At 45.6% G+C, this 17,366-nt stretch overlaps 1 protein-coding gene across 1 annotated transcript; it reads right to left on the bottom strand.

Annotated features, from left to right (window-relative positions):
- Positions 1-4,664: 4,664 nt before the first annotated feature.
- Positions 4,665-6,284, bottom strand: LOC306933668 (signal peptidase complex subunit 2-like; the record flags this gene model as incomplete). Its single annotated transcript, XM_079515979.1, has 2 exons — positions 4,665-5,211; positions 6,280-6,284. 2 exons carry the CDS (start codon positions 6,282-6,284, stop codon positions 4,665-4,667), a joined length of 552 nt encoding a protein of 183 aa, XP_079372105.1.
- Between the last annotated feature and the right edge of the window lie 11,082 nt (positions 6,285-17,366).

Genomic DNA, 17,366 nt, shown 5'->3' on the forward strand with positions numbered 1-17,366 from the left:
AGCTTCCTTCCGCCAACCGGGCTCTCAGTGGCAGCACACACACACACACACACACACGTGGGGAAAGCTAATCTTTATTGTAATAATCGCTGTAAATTTGCTCCGACCACCTCTGAAAAGGGCAGCACAGCGCTCAGCGCCGTAACGCGCCGCGCCATGCCGTGATGGATTAGAATATCAATAACACTATTGGCGTAGGCCGCGTGGAACGAGGACCGCGAGAGGCGAGCCCGCCACCGCTCGATCTGCAGCGCTCATCGGCACATCAGCACGCGCATTTCTCTTTCCGCCGTTAAAGCAACAGAAAGTAAAGTTGTAAATATCCCATTTAAGGTCTCCAGTCCTCTGTATAAATCTGTATAATGGCGTCGGAGAGGAAGGTGGCAGAGTCGGAAGAGGAATTAACGTGAGGACTTATCTGGCTCGGGCCATTATTTAAACCCTCACCATTCTAAACACACCAAGCCTTCCGATGAGGGAGACAATAAATAATCCTTCCAAATAAAATCTATTCCACCGCAAATTCTCCGGGATACAGCCCATCATTATCAGTGGGAGGAGACAGACGGCAATTAATAACACGGCCGCCCGTCTCTCCGAGAGCATCCGTCTTGTTTTTCATTAGGTCTATTGCTCCGTGCATACACACGTGTGTAATGTGTGCGTGTGTGCGCGTGTGTGCGTGCGTTATAAGTAATTCCACTCTTCCCTCTCAGCCTGTTCTCCACATTCCCCCACAGTCCAGATTTTGCTCTGCGGGCCTGTGTGGCGTGCGTCTCGTTTGGGGCTAATTCTATGTGATCCTGCCTTTCATTTCTCTAATGTGTTATTAATGCCCGCACCAGAACCACCTTTGATTCCGTTCTCTTGGATTTCCTGTAGTTTTTTTCCCCTTCTTCTCTCCCTTTTTATCTCATGTTTAGAGGCAGTATTCTCCCTATACTAAAAGGGCACTGGCGCTAGCATTAGCATCCGTCGGGTCTCCAGGGTTGACAATAGCAATTAGCTTCAATGACGGAGCGATATGAGGGGGCCGCTGATTGACAGTTGCCCCCCCAGAGAAGGGGGCTGACTGAGGTGACAGCTGGAGCTCCCCCACCCTCCCCTGGCCGCCCCAGGCTCTGGCCCCGTGTCATCCTGCGCGCCAGCCAAACCCTTCCCCGGGTAGCGCACAGGCACACGTCTAGTTACATCCTGTGCGGTGGCCAAACCCTTCCCCATCACTCAAGCTCATGCCTTGTTATATCCTGTGTGTCAGTTAAACCTCCCCCCCTCGGCCCCGTGCCTGTTTCTTGTTATTCTAACACCAAAACAATGTGACACGCGCTGCTGACCTTTTTCATTTTCTCTTCCTCGGGAACGCTCATAACCCCCCCCCCCCCCCCCCCTCCCCCCGTTACAATTAGCCGCGTCTCTCGTGCACCGAAAATAGCCAATCAACAATCTCCCAGCGTGCCGAAGATGGACTACATTCGGTGCGTGACACCGAATATGCAACGAAGTACGCATCACCCTTCACGGAGGAATGCGTCTTGAGCACGCACTCACGCGCACACGTACAGTAGAGCATGTGCGAGAGCGCGCGTCCTCTCTGTCCTTACACACGACACGGCGGCCTTGCGGCGAGGTGTGTCCTCCCGTAGCCTCGGCAACAACAGCCCCGACACATCACCGCTGAGCACCGGTTTCCTCATGCAGCAGAGCTAGAGGGCTGTGAGGAAATGAAGCGCTCCACTTCTATTGATCCTGACACACACACACACACACACACACACACACATGTGTTCCCATCGCCTCGCAGAAAACACATCTCCATCAATACCTCACCGCTGCCTCCCATCCTCACACTGCCTCCCAGGAGGGCTTGTGATAGACTCTACTCACTGTACACAAACCATACACACACACACACAATACTGTGTGTGTGTGTGTGTGTGTGTGTGTGTGTGTGTGTGTGTGTGTGTGTGTGTGTGTGTGTGTGTGTGTGTCAAAGCGGCACGGTGTGGGGTGGAAATGGGGCGGTGGGGGGTGTGTGTGTGTGTGGGGGGGGGGGATTCAACGGCGATTTAAGGCGCATAAAAGACATATATCGGCAGCGACGCCTTGTTGTGAATGATGTATTATGTAATCTGCCCCGGAGAGTACATCTCTCTCTCACACACATTCTCTCTCACCCCTATACTCCATCTCACTCACTTCTTCTTCCTCTCCATCCCCCCCCCCCACCCCATCTTTATCCTTCCCTCCCCCCCCCCCCCCCTCTCTCTCTCTCCATCTCTCCGTCTCTCCCGGTGCTGTGTCTGCGGTGGTGGGCCTTTTAAAGCTCACTTCCACATGCATCAAAATAAGTGCCAATAAACAAATCACTGCACTAAACGGCATCAAGGTCACATCAATCTGAGAACAACAATGCTGACTGGTGTCACCGCAGTCTATTAGGTGAGGAGGGGTGAGAGGAAATAGGCAGGCACCGGGCCAGGCAGGGCGCGCACATGTGTGCGTGCGTGCGTGCGTGTGTGCGTGCGTGTGTGCGTGCGTGTGTGGAGAGAGAGAGAGAGAGAGAGAGAGAGAGAGGAGAGGTCTCTGTCAGAACTGATAGAGCCCCACTACTCTTATTTATGGCCCACTGTACCACATGTTCAGCCTCCAGCCTTCAGCCTGTAAATAGACCCTTAGTAAAGGAAGGGAGGAAGAAAAAAAAAAGGTCAGGGAGAGAGAGACAGGATGTGTGTGTGTGTGTGTGTGTGTGTGTGTGTGTGTGTGTGTGTGTGTGTGTGTGTGTGTGTGTGTGTGTGTGTGTGTGTGTGCTCGCTCGCGCATCCGTCCATAAGAAATGTAACGTATAGCTTAACTGCAATATCGTACGTGAAGAATATACAGTATAGATTGTATAAAAAGAATAAGTATAATAACGTTTAGCTTAACGGTTATATCATGTATAATATAGTATACGTATGTGTATACACCTCTTGTTTACATATCCTGATTTGCCACCACTGCGGGTATAGAGCACCAAAGTCTGACGTCAATATCGGTAGAGGGTGCTAAGTCCACGGGTTCATGTACTTTTTATTTACATTGTAATCCCCACAGGGGAATTTTAGATCGCCTCATAAGAACTGTGTTAAATAAATAAATAAATCATCCTGGCCGTTTCACTCATATGGATATGAAAAAGGAATCAAATATGACTGACTGTCGTAAACGATACAGAGACACCTCCCCGACAATATCGCCGAGACGGTTTGTTTATTTCTGGGCCACAATAATTATTATGAGACGATTTTAAGATGACCCCCTGTTATTCTCCATAGAGAAACACTTCCGCGAACCAGGGGATGAGCGAGTGACGTCAGGACTTATCCGGTGCTCTATGACCAGTGTGTTTGTCCTGTGATTAGTCATGAGCATGACTTGAATATGAAGGACCCCAAATCAATGCCCAACAACTGCTTAAGCCCTATTTTATACGTTATATGTTTTAAATTATCTTCAAATTATCTTCCCCCCCAAAAAATAGGAACACCTGGCTGAAAGTGGTTTAGGCCGTCTGTGGATTTTATAAATATTTAACCGATGAATTATTACGTTACATTAAGTAGTATTAAAAAATCACACCCATGTGAAGTGAGGGGCGCTCATCAATCACAACATAATGTTTGTTTAAGCCAGGGGTTCTCAACCCGTGGGTCGCGACCCCTCGTGGGGTCGACAGATTATTTTGAGGGGTGAAAAAAGGAGGGTTTTTTGTTTTTGTGCAACTGAATGGCTGGAAAATGGAAATTAAGTATGTGGTGTGTGCATAAACTTTCCTTAATGCTTACACTCTGGTTTCAGTATTCATTTATGATATATTTTCTTTATTATTAAGGTTATTTTTCCAGTCAGTTTGTATTGGGGGTGGGGATGGGGGGCGGGGCGGAGGTCAAAGCATTTTTTCCGGGGGTCCCCAGCCAAAAACGCTGAGAACGGTTAAAGCAACGGGTGCTAATGTTTGTTTTAGTCCTCAAAACATTAAAGCTGTATATAGGAGGGGCTAGCACCCCTCAAAAATCACACCCGTGATCATTATACATCATCATACATCATCTCATGAACAACTGAATTTATGTGATCGGTTGGTTAAATTTACGTCATATTTGGCGGACATTTTACCTAATTTCTCCTTTCATTGTCAATGGCAAATATTGAGACGTGTAGGGACAAAAGCTGTATATAGGAGGGGCTCGTGCCCCTCAAAAATTACGTTTTTTTCATTTCTAGTAACGGTCATGGACAAAGACGAGCGGCTACATCGCAAAAAAATATTAAAATTATTAAAGAAACTAGAGCGGTGCCCATGTTGTGATGTCAGAACAGGCCAGATCCATATATGGACACTGTCCAGAGCCCGGGCATGGAGGACATTTGTGGCGGTTCTAGACAACCGTGGGTCCGACCGACTCCACAGCGGGCACTGCACTCCCTGATGGGGGTGTGGAACGCGTGTGTCGAATTCGCAGTCGGTGGGTCGACCTGTTCTTGAGTTACGTGCATTACACACGTACAGACGTACAGAGACATGGTGCATTCATAGATAGATAGAAGACTAGTGCAGTATACCCATGATATTAGTACTGTCACTCATCTCCATATTAGGGAAAGAAACAAGGAGAGACATAGATTCAGACACTGAGATTTCCTGTGGCCAATGAATCATGGAGCTTGGTGATGGACTTCTCAAACTGGTCCATCACTAACTTGTCGCTGTCATCAAAGAACGAAGATACAGACTTGGTGAAGCTCGCCTCGCGGTACAAGCCAGGTTTCCCATCCGTGAAACCCACTCGGAGTGTGTACTGGTCATCAAAACATGTTATGGAGGAGACCTGCCACACATGGTCCACCCCCACCGGGTCTTTCTGTACTGCCACCAGGAAGATGCTTTTCTCTTTGTATGATTTGTGCAGAATCTGTGTCCCACTCATTATAAAGTATGAGATGACGCAGAAGGTGAGCACATGTTTGGGTTCTGGGGAGGGATACAGGTAATCCCAGGACAGAGCAAACATGGCAATCGTACATGTCAAAGTAGAGATCAACAGACTGACATCTATTAGACTGAAGTTCTCCACATAACAATACTTCTCCAACATGGGCTTCTTAGCTGCATCATCGAGTGCGTTCTTAACAGCTGCTCCGTCCCATTTATCAACCCTCACTGGTTCGCATCTATTCCCCTTTTTGCACCAGATGGGGTCTTAAACACCTTATATAAGGCTGACCATAAGGCTGACCATAAGGCTGGCCTGGTCTGATGTCACAAACTACACAAACCGTTGCCATACATGCTTAAGGTGACCGAGCAATCTTGTCCAGAGGCTCCAGACTAGTCAAACCTAGTTAAAACTGTCAAAAGACTGCAAAAAGACTGTAGCAGACTGAGCACTACCAACCAACCGCCGATGAGCAAATCCCGTGCAACTTTCCATACCAGGAGGTGGCAGTAGTCTGATGTGCGGTGCCCAGCCGGAAACAACTGCACAACTGCACCGTCTTGACCAAACAAAAGAACAACAACAACAATAATAATAATAATAATGCATTTTATTTATAAAGCGCTTTACATTCTTACGAATCTCAAAGTGCTACAAGGTTAAAAGCATGGTAAAAGAAATCAAATTAAATACAATAAAAGAAGCGTAAGCAACATCATAATCAGCTTTCTTAAAAAGGTGGGTCTTAAGTCCATTCTTAAAAGAGTCAGTGGACTGTGGTGCTCTCAGGTGAGTAGGGAGAGAGTTCCACAGACATGGGGCTGTGTGGCAGAAGGCCTGGTCGCCCATGGTGCGGAGGTTGGTGTGGGGGACGGGGAGAAGGTGGGTGTTGGAGGAGCGGAGGCTTTGAGTGGTGGGTTTAGGGGCGATGAGTTCTTTGAAGTAGGGGGGGCATTTCCATAGATGCACTGGTGTGTAAGTAGGGAGATCTTGCATTCAGACAGTACAACACTGTCGTGTCACTGTCATCAGAGTCATGCCATGCTACCACGATGTATTTATATAGCCTACCATCTACAGTTCTACACCATGCAATTAATATTTATGCCATCCAGATCGAGATATGAGCAAAGTCCTCCAAGAGAAGTGAGCATATGTTTATTATCACAATAACCCGTCACTTCTCGAAGGCAACCGAGTAGCCTACTACAGACAATAACAAACCCACCTCTATAGCTCTACACTTCTGTCTCTTTGATTGACAAGCTAAACAACCAATGAGGGTGCTCTACAGAGCCTTTACCCCATTCCTCTTCTCTATCGACTGGGTAAATCCGTCTGTGAACGACCAAACATGTCGGGTTTTTCACGATCCCCGTCAATAACGTCAAGACTAGCTATCGACATCCTGCCGACGAATTTCTGCCGGCAAGAGAAGGCAGAAATCCGTCCCGACGTAAAATCGTGAATGAATCTGTGCAATGTGGAGTTTGCTTTAAAATGCCACTTTGTGCAGGCATCCTTGCAGTTAATGATCACTAGAGCGGTGCCTGTGTTGTGATGTCAGAACAGGCCAGATCCATATATGGAGATATAGGTGTGACCGGGCAGAGGCTTTTGTGCTGTTTCTGGACAACCGGAAATGCATGCCCCACCCAGTTTTTATGTATGTGTCCCTTCTATGCCCAAATATGGAGTTCTTTGTCAGGCATGCCGAATGAGGCTTTTTGTGCTGGTTCTGGACAACCGGAAATGCAGAGTACCCGTTCCACCCATCGGTCTGTGTCCCTTTTATGCCCATATATGGATATTTCTGTATGTGTCTCTCTGTGTCCCTTTATTCTTATATATGGAGTTCTGTGTCAGGCATGCCCAAATATGAAGTGTTGTGATGTCAGAACAGGCCAGCTTATGCGTTCTCCATATATGGACCCTGGGCAGGGGCATGGAGGACTTTTGTGGCGGTTCTGGACAACCGTGGGTCCGACCGACTCGACACCGGGTACTACACTCCCTGTGGGGGGGTGGAACGCGTCGGTGGGGCGAACGGTTTTCGAGTTACGTGGATTACACACGTACAGACAGACAGACACACATGCATTTATAGATATACAGTATACTAGAACGGTGCCCGAACGGTGCCCGTAAATGGTAAATGGTAAATGGTGCATTTATATAGCGCCTTTATCCAAGGCGCTTTACATAGATTGTGCATTACATTCACCCATTCACACACACATTCATACACCGATTGCGGCGGAAGCCATGCAAGGTACCAACCAGCACATCGGGAGCAATTTGGGGTTCAGTGTCTTGCCCAAGGACACTTCGACATGTAGACAGGAGGAGCCGGGATTCGAACCGCCGACCCATGGATCATTGGACGACCTGCTCTACCTCTTGAGCCACAGTCGCCCGTACAGCAGTACCCGTTGGGCACAGGCCTACTTGGAAGTTGGAAATGCATGCCCCACCCAGATATTATGTCTGTGTCCCTTTTATGCCCATATATGGAGTTCTTTGTCAGGCATGCCCAAATATGGAGTCTATATGCAGACGTCAGAATGATGTCAGAACAGGCCAGCTCCATATATGGACACTGGGCAGGGGCCCTGTCCAGAGCCCGGGCAGAGGCCTTTTTGGGGGCGGTTCTGGACAACCGTGGGTCCGACTGACTCGACACCGGGCACTGCACTCCCTGTGGGGGTGTGGAACGCGTTTGTCGAACGGTTCTCGAGTTACGTGGATTACACACGTAGGTGGCGGTGGTGGCTCAAGGGTAGAGTGGCCGGATGGTAACCGCAGTCGAAGTGTCCTTGAGCAAGACACTGAACCCCTAATTGCTCCTGATGTGCTGGTTGGTGCCTTGCATGGTTTCCGCCACCATCGGTGTGTATGTAAAGCGCCTTGGATAAAGGCGCTATTTAAATGCACCATTTACCATAGATGGATAGATATTTAGTATTTTTGTCTTGTATTGTATGTCATTGCAGAAGTGACACTTTCCTCATTGCCTGTCCTGAGCAGTAAATTGCCAGGAGTGTAAAATTAACAGCAATAATTAATAGTTTTAGAAAGAAAAATGAATAATTATGCCGGATAGGGTCATATCACGCAGTACCTTTTCACCACAGGATGAGTGAAACATACTTTATCTGAGGGTTAGAGTGCTAAAAATAGCTGCCTTTCAAAGTTAGTTTTCCATTGTGGAAAATAGTGTGTGTGTGCGTGCGTGCGTGCGTGCGTGCGTGCGTGTGTGTATGTGTGTGTGTGTGTGGTGCACGTGTATGTACGTGTGCGCATGTGTCTGTGCGTGTTCATACAGTCTATTTATTGGAGTACAGAGGGAGCTGGGAGTGCCGTGTGCTGTGTAGGATGAGGACAGTTAGTACGGCTTCATTCCCATGTGATGAGGGACAGGGGGGGGGGGGGGGGGGGGGTCAAGGTAAAGTTAAGGCTAATGGCAAAGTCGTAAAAGTGTATTATAAAAAAATAATACAACCGCGGAAGGACAAATCCTAAAGTTTTAAGTGCACACAAAAAGGCAGACTCCTAACTAACCAAGCAGCGCTGTAGCGTTCTCAACCTCTGCACAGTCAGTGTCTCTCTGCTAGGAGCATTATAATGCACAGCAGTGTGTGTGTGTGTGTGTGTGTGTAATTGTTTGGTTGATGGCCGCGAGCCACTTCGTTCTACAAGGCGCCCCGTACAATTTATTACCTTTTTACTCGGGGTCGTATTACAACCGGCAGAAGCACTGCTTTATGACTCTTCATGTGCAACACAGGCAGCTTACAGAATGTATGATGCACCGCCAGCCGCCCCGAGACAAACATGCATAAACACACACACAACGCAAGCGTGCGCGCGCGCGCGTGTGTGTGTGTGTGTGTGCTTGCACGCACACACCCATAAACCCCTAAAAAAAAAAAAAAACCTGCCTGTGTCTGCCCATCAGCCACCTTTAAATCTGTCCTGCGATGAGAGTTATTGATTGGGTGAAATCATCGGCCGGCGGGCCCATCTTCACTTCCTCTATGGCCAACCCGATGGGAGCGCTCAAACCCTGACGCTATACAGAACACACACCCAGCCCCACCGCTTTCCATTTAACCACACGTACATTAAATGGCATTAATAGCCCACCCACTTAATGGATCAATTCCCTCTGTTTGTGTAAAGTGGAATGGAAGAGGGAGGGAGGGAGATGGGAGGTTGGGCAGAGAGAGAGAGAGAGAGAGAGAGAGAGAGAGAGAGAGCGAGAGAGAGAGAGAGAGAGAGATAGGGAGAGACAGATCTGTGTGTGGGAGTGGTGTGGGGGGAAAAAAGCACCTTATTAAATGACAAGCTTTTCCTGGTTTGCGCTAATTAATTGTGCACTGCCACCGACTACTAATTTGCCAGGGACGGGATGTGAGGTGGTGGTAGTGGTGGTGTGGCGGAGAGGGGCATCCCAAAAGCAGGACGGGGGTCTCCGGTGTTGAACTTTGCCTCAGAAGCACCTAATTCACCGGTGACTGCAGCTGTGTCCCCTCTCCTCTAAGCCAGACCGCAACACTATTAAATTAGAGCACCCCGGCCCATCAATTTAATAAGCGGCAGAGCAGATCATTTGAATAAGGACGGTATTAGTATTCCGCCGGAGCAACGGCTAAGAGCAGCTGACCTTTCTCCAGCGCCGAGAAGATCCTTGAACACACCGTACCGCCACGGCCCAATCACAGCACACCGTAATGAGCCCGTCAATGTTTAAGCCATGAAGACCGGGAAAGCGCATCATTTTTAGATTTTAAGCACTTGAACCATGTTTTATACTTTGGCTATTCAAAAAAACGTTGTCCGTTTTTAAAATAAACTAACTTCAATTAGATTTGCACAAACGTTCAAGATTTTTCAAAAATAGCAGATCTACAAAGGTCATATTGCGGCACGTTTTAAACTCAAGTCAAAAATACATAATTTCCGCGGTCCTTGAGATGAAAAGGTTTGAGCACCACTGACATGGAGACATACGTTTTTCAGAAAACTGTTAGAAGACATTTGTAGAATGGGTGTAAGGTCTTAATGGGTTAACAGTGTCAGAAAGGGAGGAGGTTCTCTCTCTCTCTCGGCTACACAGTAAACGCCTCATTCCTCAGTGTTCATTTAACCATTTTGTAAGTAGTCTGCACTAATGTAACCAAATTAAACCTTATACGGCTCTTACGGGCCTCACCAGTTAAACACTTTCAATCTGGAATCTCCATTTTCAGCATTTAATTATAGGCAAAATAATAATAATAATAATAATAATGAAATAACAAATCCAAAACATTTCAAGTCCGATCTACACGCTCACAACATGTCGCAGCACGTTGTAAGCTTGTAGAGCAACTATTTTAGCCATTTTTGTTCGATCCCACGCACCGTACGACAAATTACGTAATGTGGCTTAAGTGGTTGAATGCACACTGTGTAGGATCTCCACAATTTATCCAAAGAGGAGAGGGGGGGGGGAGGGGCCGGTTACAAAGAACCGAGAGGGATGTGTGATTCATTGTATGATAGTCTCCATGTGAACGACTGCACACGGACGTCTTCTTTGTACACACGTGCGTAAAGCCTCATATCCCGACGCAAACCCTTGATTTATGGTTCACGTTGGCGGGTGCAGAATTGATCAGCGGGTGCGTCAGGATTCCCTGTGAACTCCCACATAACAAATCAGATGATCGTGACCTTTGCCACAGACACCTTTAGCTGCTGATGTGTACCTGAGGGATGAACTATTAAACACGGTCGGCAACTGTACGCATTATTCATCCGTCTCACACCATACTGTGCGTGCGTGCGTTCACAGAAAATTATTCTAAATAGAAAACTTGCTAAAATATACATTGAAATATATTATGGATTGGATTTTGAATATCTATCTATCCACACACACACACACTCACACACTCTCACACACACACACACTCCAAATACCACAGCATATATATACACACACACATTTTTGGCATATTTTGAAACATAAATGTTATATATCTGTGCGCAGCAGGGAGGACAGTGGTAAACATTAGTGGTAGTAATGCATCACACCGAAGTAGATCATTCTCCTTGACAGTTATGGAGCCTCTCAGACCGTTAAAACGCGCAGATTTAACTAGCCTTTTGTCTACACGAAATAAACATCGCACAGGAGGTTAAATGCTCCAACATATGACTGTCTGGCTACCAATCAAATCCCGAAAGTACCGTGCAGCTGTATAACACAACACATTTTTTATTTTTTGTAAACCCATTCCTTCCATGCTAAACACTACCGACTACTAATATAGCACAAGACAGTCGCCGTTAAGTGATGTAAACGGTGACAGCTCAACACGCTTATAGCCCCGGCTCATTCTTTGCCATCAAAACCATTTGCAGTCTGGCTTCCTCACAGAAAGCGCTGCAAGGTAAACCGTGTTATGACAGGCGACACGGTAATCGATACGGGCCGGCGAATGCAACACAGCCCAGGCTCTGAGGCTAACATGGGGAGAAACGAGGTCTGCGACTGGGCACACTGCAGCCTGCCACCTCCCGCCATGCACCGCCGGGGCTGCTGTATCCAGGGAAATGATAAATAAACAAGATGGCGTCTCATTCACTCACCACGCGGCACTTAAAAAGCGCAGAGGACAAGGGGAGGTCCATAAATAACACGGCGTAGCGTTTAGATGGGAGATATACGTCGGGCCTGGGAAAACGGCCGGGTTCTGTTTTTTTTTTATGGGGCTAGTTGTTGCAATGTTGATGAATATTTGTCGGTTCGGAATCATAGCTTAATGTCAGCCCACAATTTGTTGCAATTAGCCGGGTGATTTATAGGAATGCCAGGGCCCGGTGCATGGTAACAATTAACACTGCTTTCTCTGGGCTTTTTATTAATGGGGTGGTGGCGCTCCAGGGGGAGGTCTGCATGCGGGGCCTCGTGGTGTGGCATTGCCCAGCAACAAAGATGGAGAATAAAAGCCAACGCAGCTCCTGTCCTGTGTGTAATATTATATCCACAGAGGCTACAGAGTGTCTCTTTAAAAATATAACGCATGAAAAAATATTGTGATAATATTGTGATACTGCTTGACAAAATACTGTGATATTATGTTTTTCCATATCGCCCACCCCTACTCATATACTATCCAACTATACAAAAAGTTATTCATATTTTTTTCATTTATTTAAGTACTTTGTGCACAAAGAGGCAAATTCTATTCCCCTAACATATGTTCTAATCCTGTTTTGGACATGAGATAAGCCAACACATTGTTGATGGACTGTTTTAGCTATGATTTTGACTTGCCCATTGTTGTGGTTTTCAAAAGGTTGGAAAACCTCTGCTTTAAACTAAAAACAAACAAATATTCTTCATACATTTTGTTTAAATAGATTTGTCACAGCCTAATCATCTCGGTTTCGACATGTTATTTTGAGTGGAAACAGACCATAATCAAATACAATAATTTGGGGTCCCCTGAAGTGTTTTATTGTTCTTGTTCTAAACACTGCAAGGGGAATCTAACAAATGTTACGAACAATGGGACTATTTATCCAAAATAAACAGGAAGGAAAGAACAGCAATTCCTCCCTGCTGTTACATGTGGTGTTTTGGCATTTATGAAATGCAGCCGTAATTTTTTTTTACTTTTGCAGAACTACACAATGAAACAAATAGTTAAAAAGGAACCAAACAGCTGTTCTGTCTGGCAATAACAGGGTTCAAGTGGAGCGATGTGCCCCTAAACGGCTAATAAACGGCACAAAATGAGCCTGCAATTAAATTTATACACTTGATTGCACGGCTGTCATGTCCACTACCGGCTTATCGAACACCTGGGATCCATTTCCTAATAGAACCTCAGGGAGGGAGAGAGAGAGAGAGAGAGAGAGAGAGAGAGAGAGAGAGAGAGAGAGAGAGAGAGAGAGAGAGAGAGAGAGAGAGAGAGGGAGAGGGAGAGAGAGATGGGGGGGGGGGGCCTGAACAAAGCAATCCTGTTTCTTTTCGTCTGTTTTTGTGGAGGATACTCTTCACTCAAGTGGAGGCCTTCAGGATTTAAAAAACAAAGAAGACAAACAGACGAGAAGTTGTTTTGTGGATGATGCACAGCTGCAGCAAATTAGATTTTCCCCCTTCATTTAACCTGCTGCATAGTTCTGCTCCACGGCGAAGACTTCATTGCATTCAATCAAATCGCACATCGACGCACAGCATCAATTTCAAAACATAAAAAAGAAAAAGAAATGAATTACACTCCTCAAAGACATACTTGTATTCCAGCTCGCTAGCCTAAATGTCACACCTCTCTAATTTTCCGGTGTTTCCAGCAATTTGTGCGTGGAAAGCACCGCGTGGCGCAAACCTCTACGTGTTATTTGCGACCCCGCCGTCTCGCAGTGTCACCGCCACGCCTGGCAACGTCTGTCAATACATGATAATGAATAATGTTGTTACAAATCTAATGAAATGACAGATTCTCTTCTAACAGACTCTGCCAGAGCTGACACTGCACTGCAGCGTTCTTCAATGAACGCCCGGCCTCCTGCACTCCATTTCATCACGAGGAAAAGAGAGAGAGAGAGAGAGAGAGAGAGAGGTAAAAAAAAAAAAAAAAAAAAGGTGTTAGCACAGCAAATTATAATGACTCATAAACCTTTATTCACCGGTGGCTGCGTCTGACAAGACTATGATGTTGTTGTGAAAACGCTCCCGTCTCTCTCGGGTCCATTCATGTGCACTTTCCTTTACTTTCATTTCTCTCTCTCCCTCTCTTGGATAGAAGACGAAGGTGGTCTCACTTCTCAGACATGAATCGAACTGCTTCTTACGCCCTGCCAATACTGCCTCCAATTAATCAGGTGAAAATAATCCTTACTCTTTTCATTTTGCCCACAAAACTGTGAAAATGCACTTATGAGAAAGGGAAGAAGAAGAAAAAAAAAACGTAAAGCCGTGCTGGACTAGAAGTCTAGCTTTAATTGGTTCAATTAGTGAAAAATTCACACCATGGAAATGGACTGACATATGAAGGCAATTACAGGACAGTTTTGCCCTCAGTGAACCAGTAGGGCAGGCAACATCAAAGACTTTTGGCTCTTTTCGACTTCAAGAACTAAGTGACACGTGCCGCGCCGTGCAACGTATTTCACGGTTTCTGGATTTGTTTCCATGCGCTGTGCCTCGGTTTCAGTCAAGGTTCTTTAGAACCCGATTTCGGCCGCTCTGGAGGTTGTACTGACCAGGGTTCCGATGATTCCGTAGGAGCAGGAAGCAGTTGCTGTTGCTCGGGATTGATTGGTCGAGCTTAAGTGAACGAGCAACCAGTCGCTCAGGCAACACAACACAGCACCGCCAAGTACGAATATCTACAAAAAACTTCAAATGCAAAATCACAAGAAAAATCGCTGAAAAACTGATGGTGACTAGAGCTAAACCGATATATCGGCCAAGGTGGCCATTATTATTTGTTTTTTAATGATATTGGTATCTGCAATAATGCAGCTGATGTGTCCCAATTTTTGGCATTCAAAAAAATTATAAAAGTAAAATAATATATTTTAAAGTAAATTAAAGAATGACAGATCTACAAGCTTATGTGTCGCAAGAATCAGCTATTTTTGTATAGCTAAATATTCACTTTAGTTTACTTTGGACTTAAAGCTGCTGGAGTCTCCAGAGCAAGTGCTGAGATTTTTACCATTGAGCTAATAATAGAGCCTGCATGCTGCTCACAGGATAAATTGAATCTTGACCTTCCGGGACAAATTTTGCATCAAAACAGAAACGGGGTCGCGTCAAAGGTCATGTCTCATCTAGACACAGGACACATCTAGACACAGGACACATCTAGACACAGGACACATCTAGACACAAGGATGTAAATTAATAGAAGAGCAGGGAGACCAAACACAAGCTATATTGTATAACAAATATTCTACCATGCATACAGACTGGACAAAATTATTATTTTAAAAACTATTATTTATTAAAAACTGAAATGAACTCAAATTAAGTTCGGTTTATGTGTGCATTTACATTTATTACGTTTAACATGCTAAATTTAACAATTCTACGTATCAAAATTGTATTTGTGTTTATTTTTATATATTTGTTTGCTTATAAGTTAAATGTTCTCAAATATAAACTTCACTAACATTTATTTTCAAATTGATTTCAAGATGTACTGCAAAACATTGGTAACCGGTCTACTCTAGGATTCTCAAAAATCGGGATCAGACTAAAATAAATCTGGCATCGGTCTCACTGGCTCTATAGATGGCATTTCAGTGGTTTACAATGTTATGCATTTGTTGTAAAACCTTGCACATACGCTACGCAGGACATCAAGTGAACCATAACAGGATGTAGGGTGACCCAAAACGAGCGCTCCTGTCCACATGGCACCCTAGGAAAAACAAAATTGTGTTCCTCTCCTTTCAAGGTTGGTTCTGGATATCATACAAGGACAGGACTCGGTTCTGGAAAGTATCAGGTTTGTGGACGGTTCTGGGTTGTACCCTTCGTAGTCGAAAGTATTTTGCCCTTCCAGTGCCTGAGATATCTTGCTACAGCCAGCCAAAGTCCTCTTATCAATTAAAGTCCAAAAGCAGAAAACAGTCCGTCCAACTCGTTAACTCTGACCACAATTAGCACAAGTTAAACAGAAGGGTCGTATATCGAGTTCGAGTTTCTGTGAGCTTGCCTACATCAAAAAATCTCCCTCTCCTTTAATTTCTTACAACGTGCTAATTACATCGGGCAACTACTTCAGAGAGCAGGTTTAATAGAAAAAAAGTCACGTTTCAGGGACTCTGGGCTCATAACCTCTCTCTGACCACTGCTAAGCCACATAAAGTATGTGGCAGAAGGCCAACAATAATTTGGCTAACCCTTTTTTTAATTGTGGGGAGGGTCAGTCTCAATGCCCAGCAGAAAGCATTAGCAGCTGAACTGCAACAGACAAGGGCAGGTTTCCCACCAGCCAGAGGCACCTTGCAGGCAGGCCAAGAACTAAACCTCCAGAAATGAATACACTGCATCCAAAAGCTATAAGCTAACATGTCAACCTGCAACCTGCTGCTGGATGAATATTATTGTAGATATCTATTCTTTGATATCCATTTCTTTGAAGAAAAGTGGGTGATATCTTTTGGTTTACCATCGTTCACGTAATATTAAATGCAGAAATGCATAATTATTTCTAATTCTTGCTAAGATGTTCTTGCTAAGATGTTCTGTTTTATGGCTACCGGTACCTAACATTACTTTCTTTTCTTATTTTTTCTTTGCAGAAACTCTAGTGCTTTCAGTTTTTTCTTTCCTACAAGAAATCATAAATTACCGTGTGTCACTCTCCTTATTTGATTATGTTTGCTAATTTTGTGACCTTGTCGAACAATTATTCGGCAACCTCTGCCTTTTTCCCGCAGTTACCTGGTTGACTGCTCCACTGAGCGGCTAAATGGCGTTTTAAACCTGCCCCAAATTAAGGAGAGGTTTTCTGAAGTAGCCGCCGTGCCAATTGGTTCAACATGTGTCGCCGTATACACAATTCAACAAAGCTACTCGTTTTCTGCGGTTTTTCCACAGTGCACGGAGGAGATTTATCATCACGGAGCATGTGAAAAACCAGGAAACGTACACATTCTTTTGTCTTCGTTGCACTTGCTCTAAATCACCCCTCCTTTTTTTGACGGCTGACTAACAATCATCATTACGGCTCAAATAGGTTAACCCTGTGAGGATAGCCATAAATCTTGTTAAAATAACCAAAACCGTCTCTCTCGCGCGTTGTTTTTTTTCCCTCTCCACTCCACCCCCCACAAGAAGCAACCTGTCTCAGAGCACCGACCATCTGTACATAGTTAGAGCCCCTACGAACACAGATGGCAGCCAAACACTCCCAAAGTTGCTCCCGGTCCGCACGTCTAACCTTACAAAGCAAACTAATTAACAGTAAAACGCAGAGAGCGAAGGAAGGGAGCCGTTTGAAAGGGTTGTAGTGACTCTAATGAGCGAGATGGAGGGAGGGAGGGGGAGAGAGAGAGAGAGAGAGAGAGAGAGAGAGAGAGAGAAGGGGGTCATCTGTATAGTGTATACTAGTGATGCAAGAGGAATTGAGGGGAGCTATACCATGCTAAGGTTACTGCCCTCTTTAGGATGTGTATTAAATGAGGGGGCTACTTATCGCCGAGCCTCTGTCCCCGGCCCACAGGCCTTTTAACAGCATGGCGCAGGCCAGAGGTCAGCCATCTTAAAGGATGGAGTTGAGGGGTGCTGCAGTTTAATGGGGATATAGGAGGCATATTTGCTAAACGGACATATTCCCCAAAAAGCCCACCCCCCCCCCCCCCCCCCCCCCCCCCCCC

Source organism: Electrona antarctica, assembly GCF_951216825.1.
Source record: "Electrona antarctica genome assembly, chromosome: 12".
Classification (NCBI taxonomy): domain Eukaryota; kingdom Metazoa; phylum Chordata; class Actinopteri; order Myctophiformes; family Myctophidae; genus Electrona; species Electrona antarctica.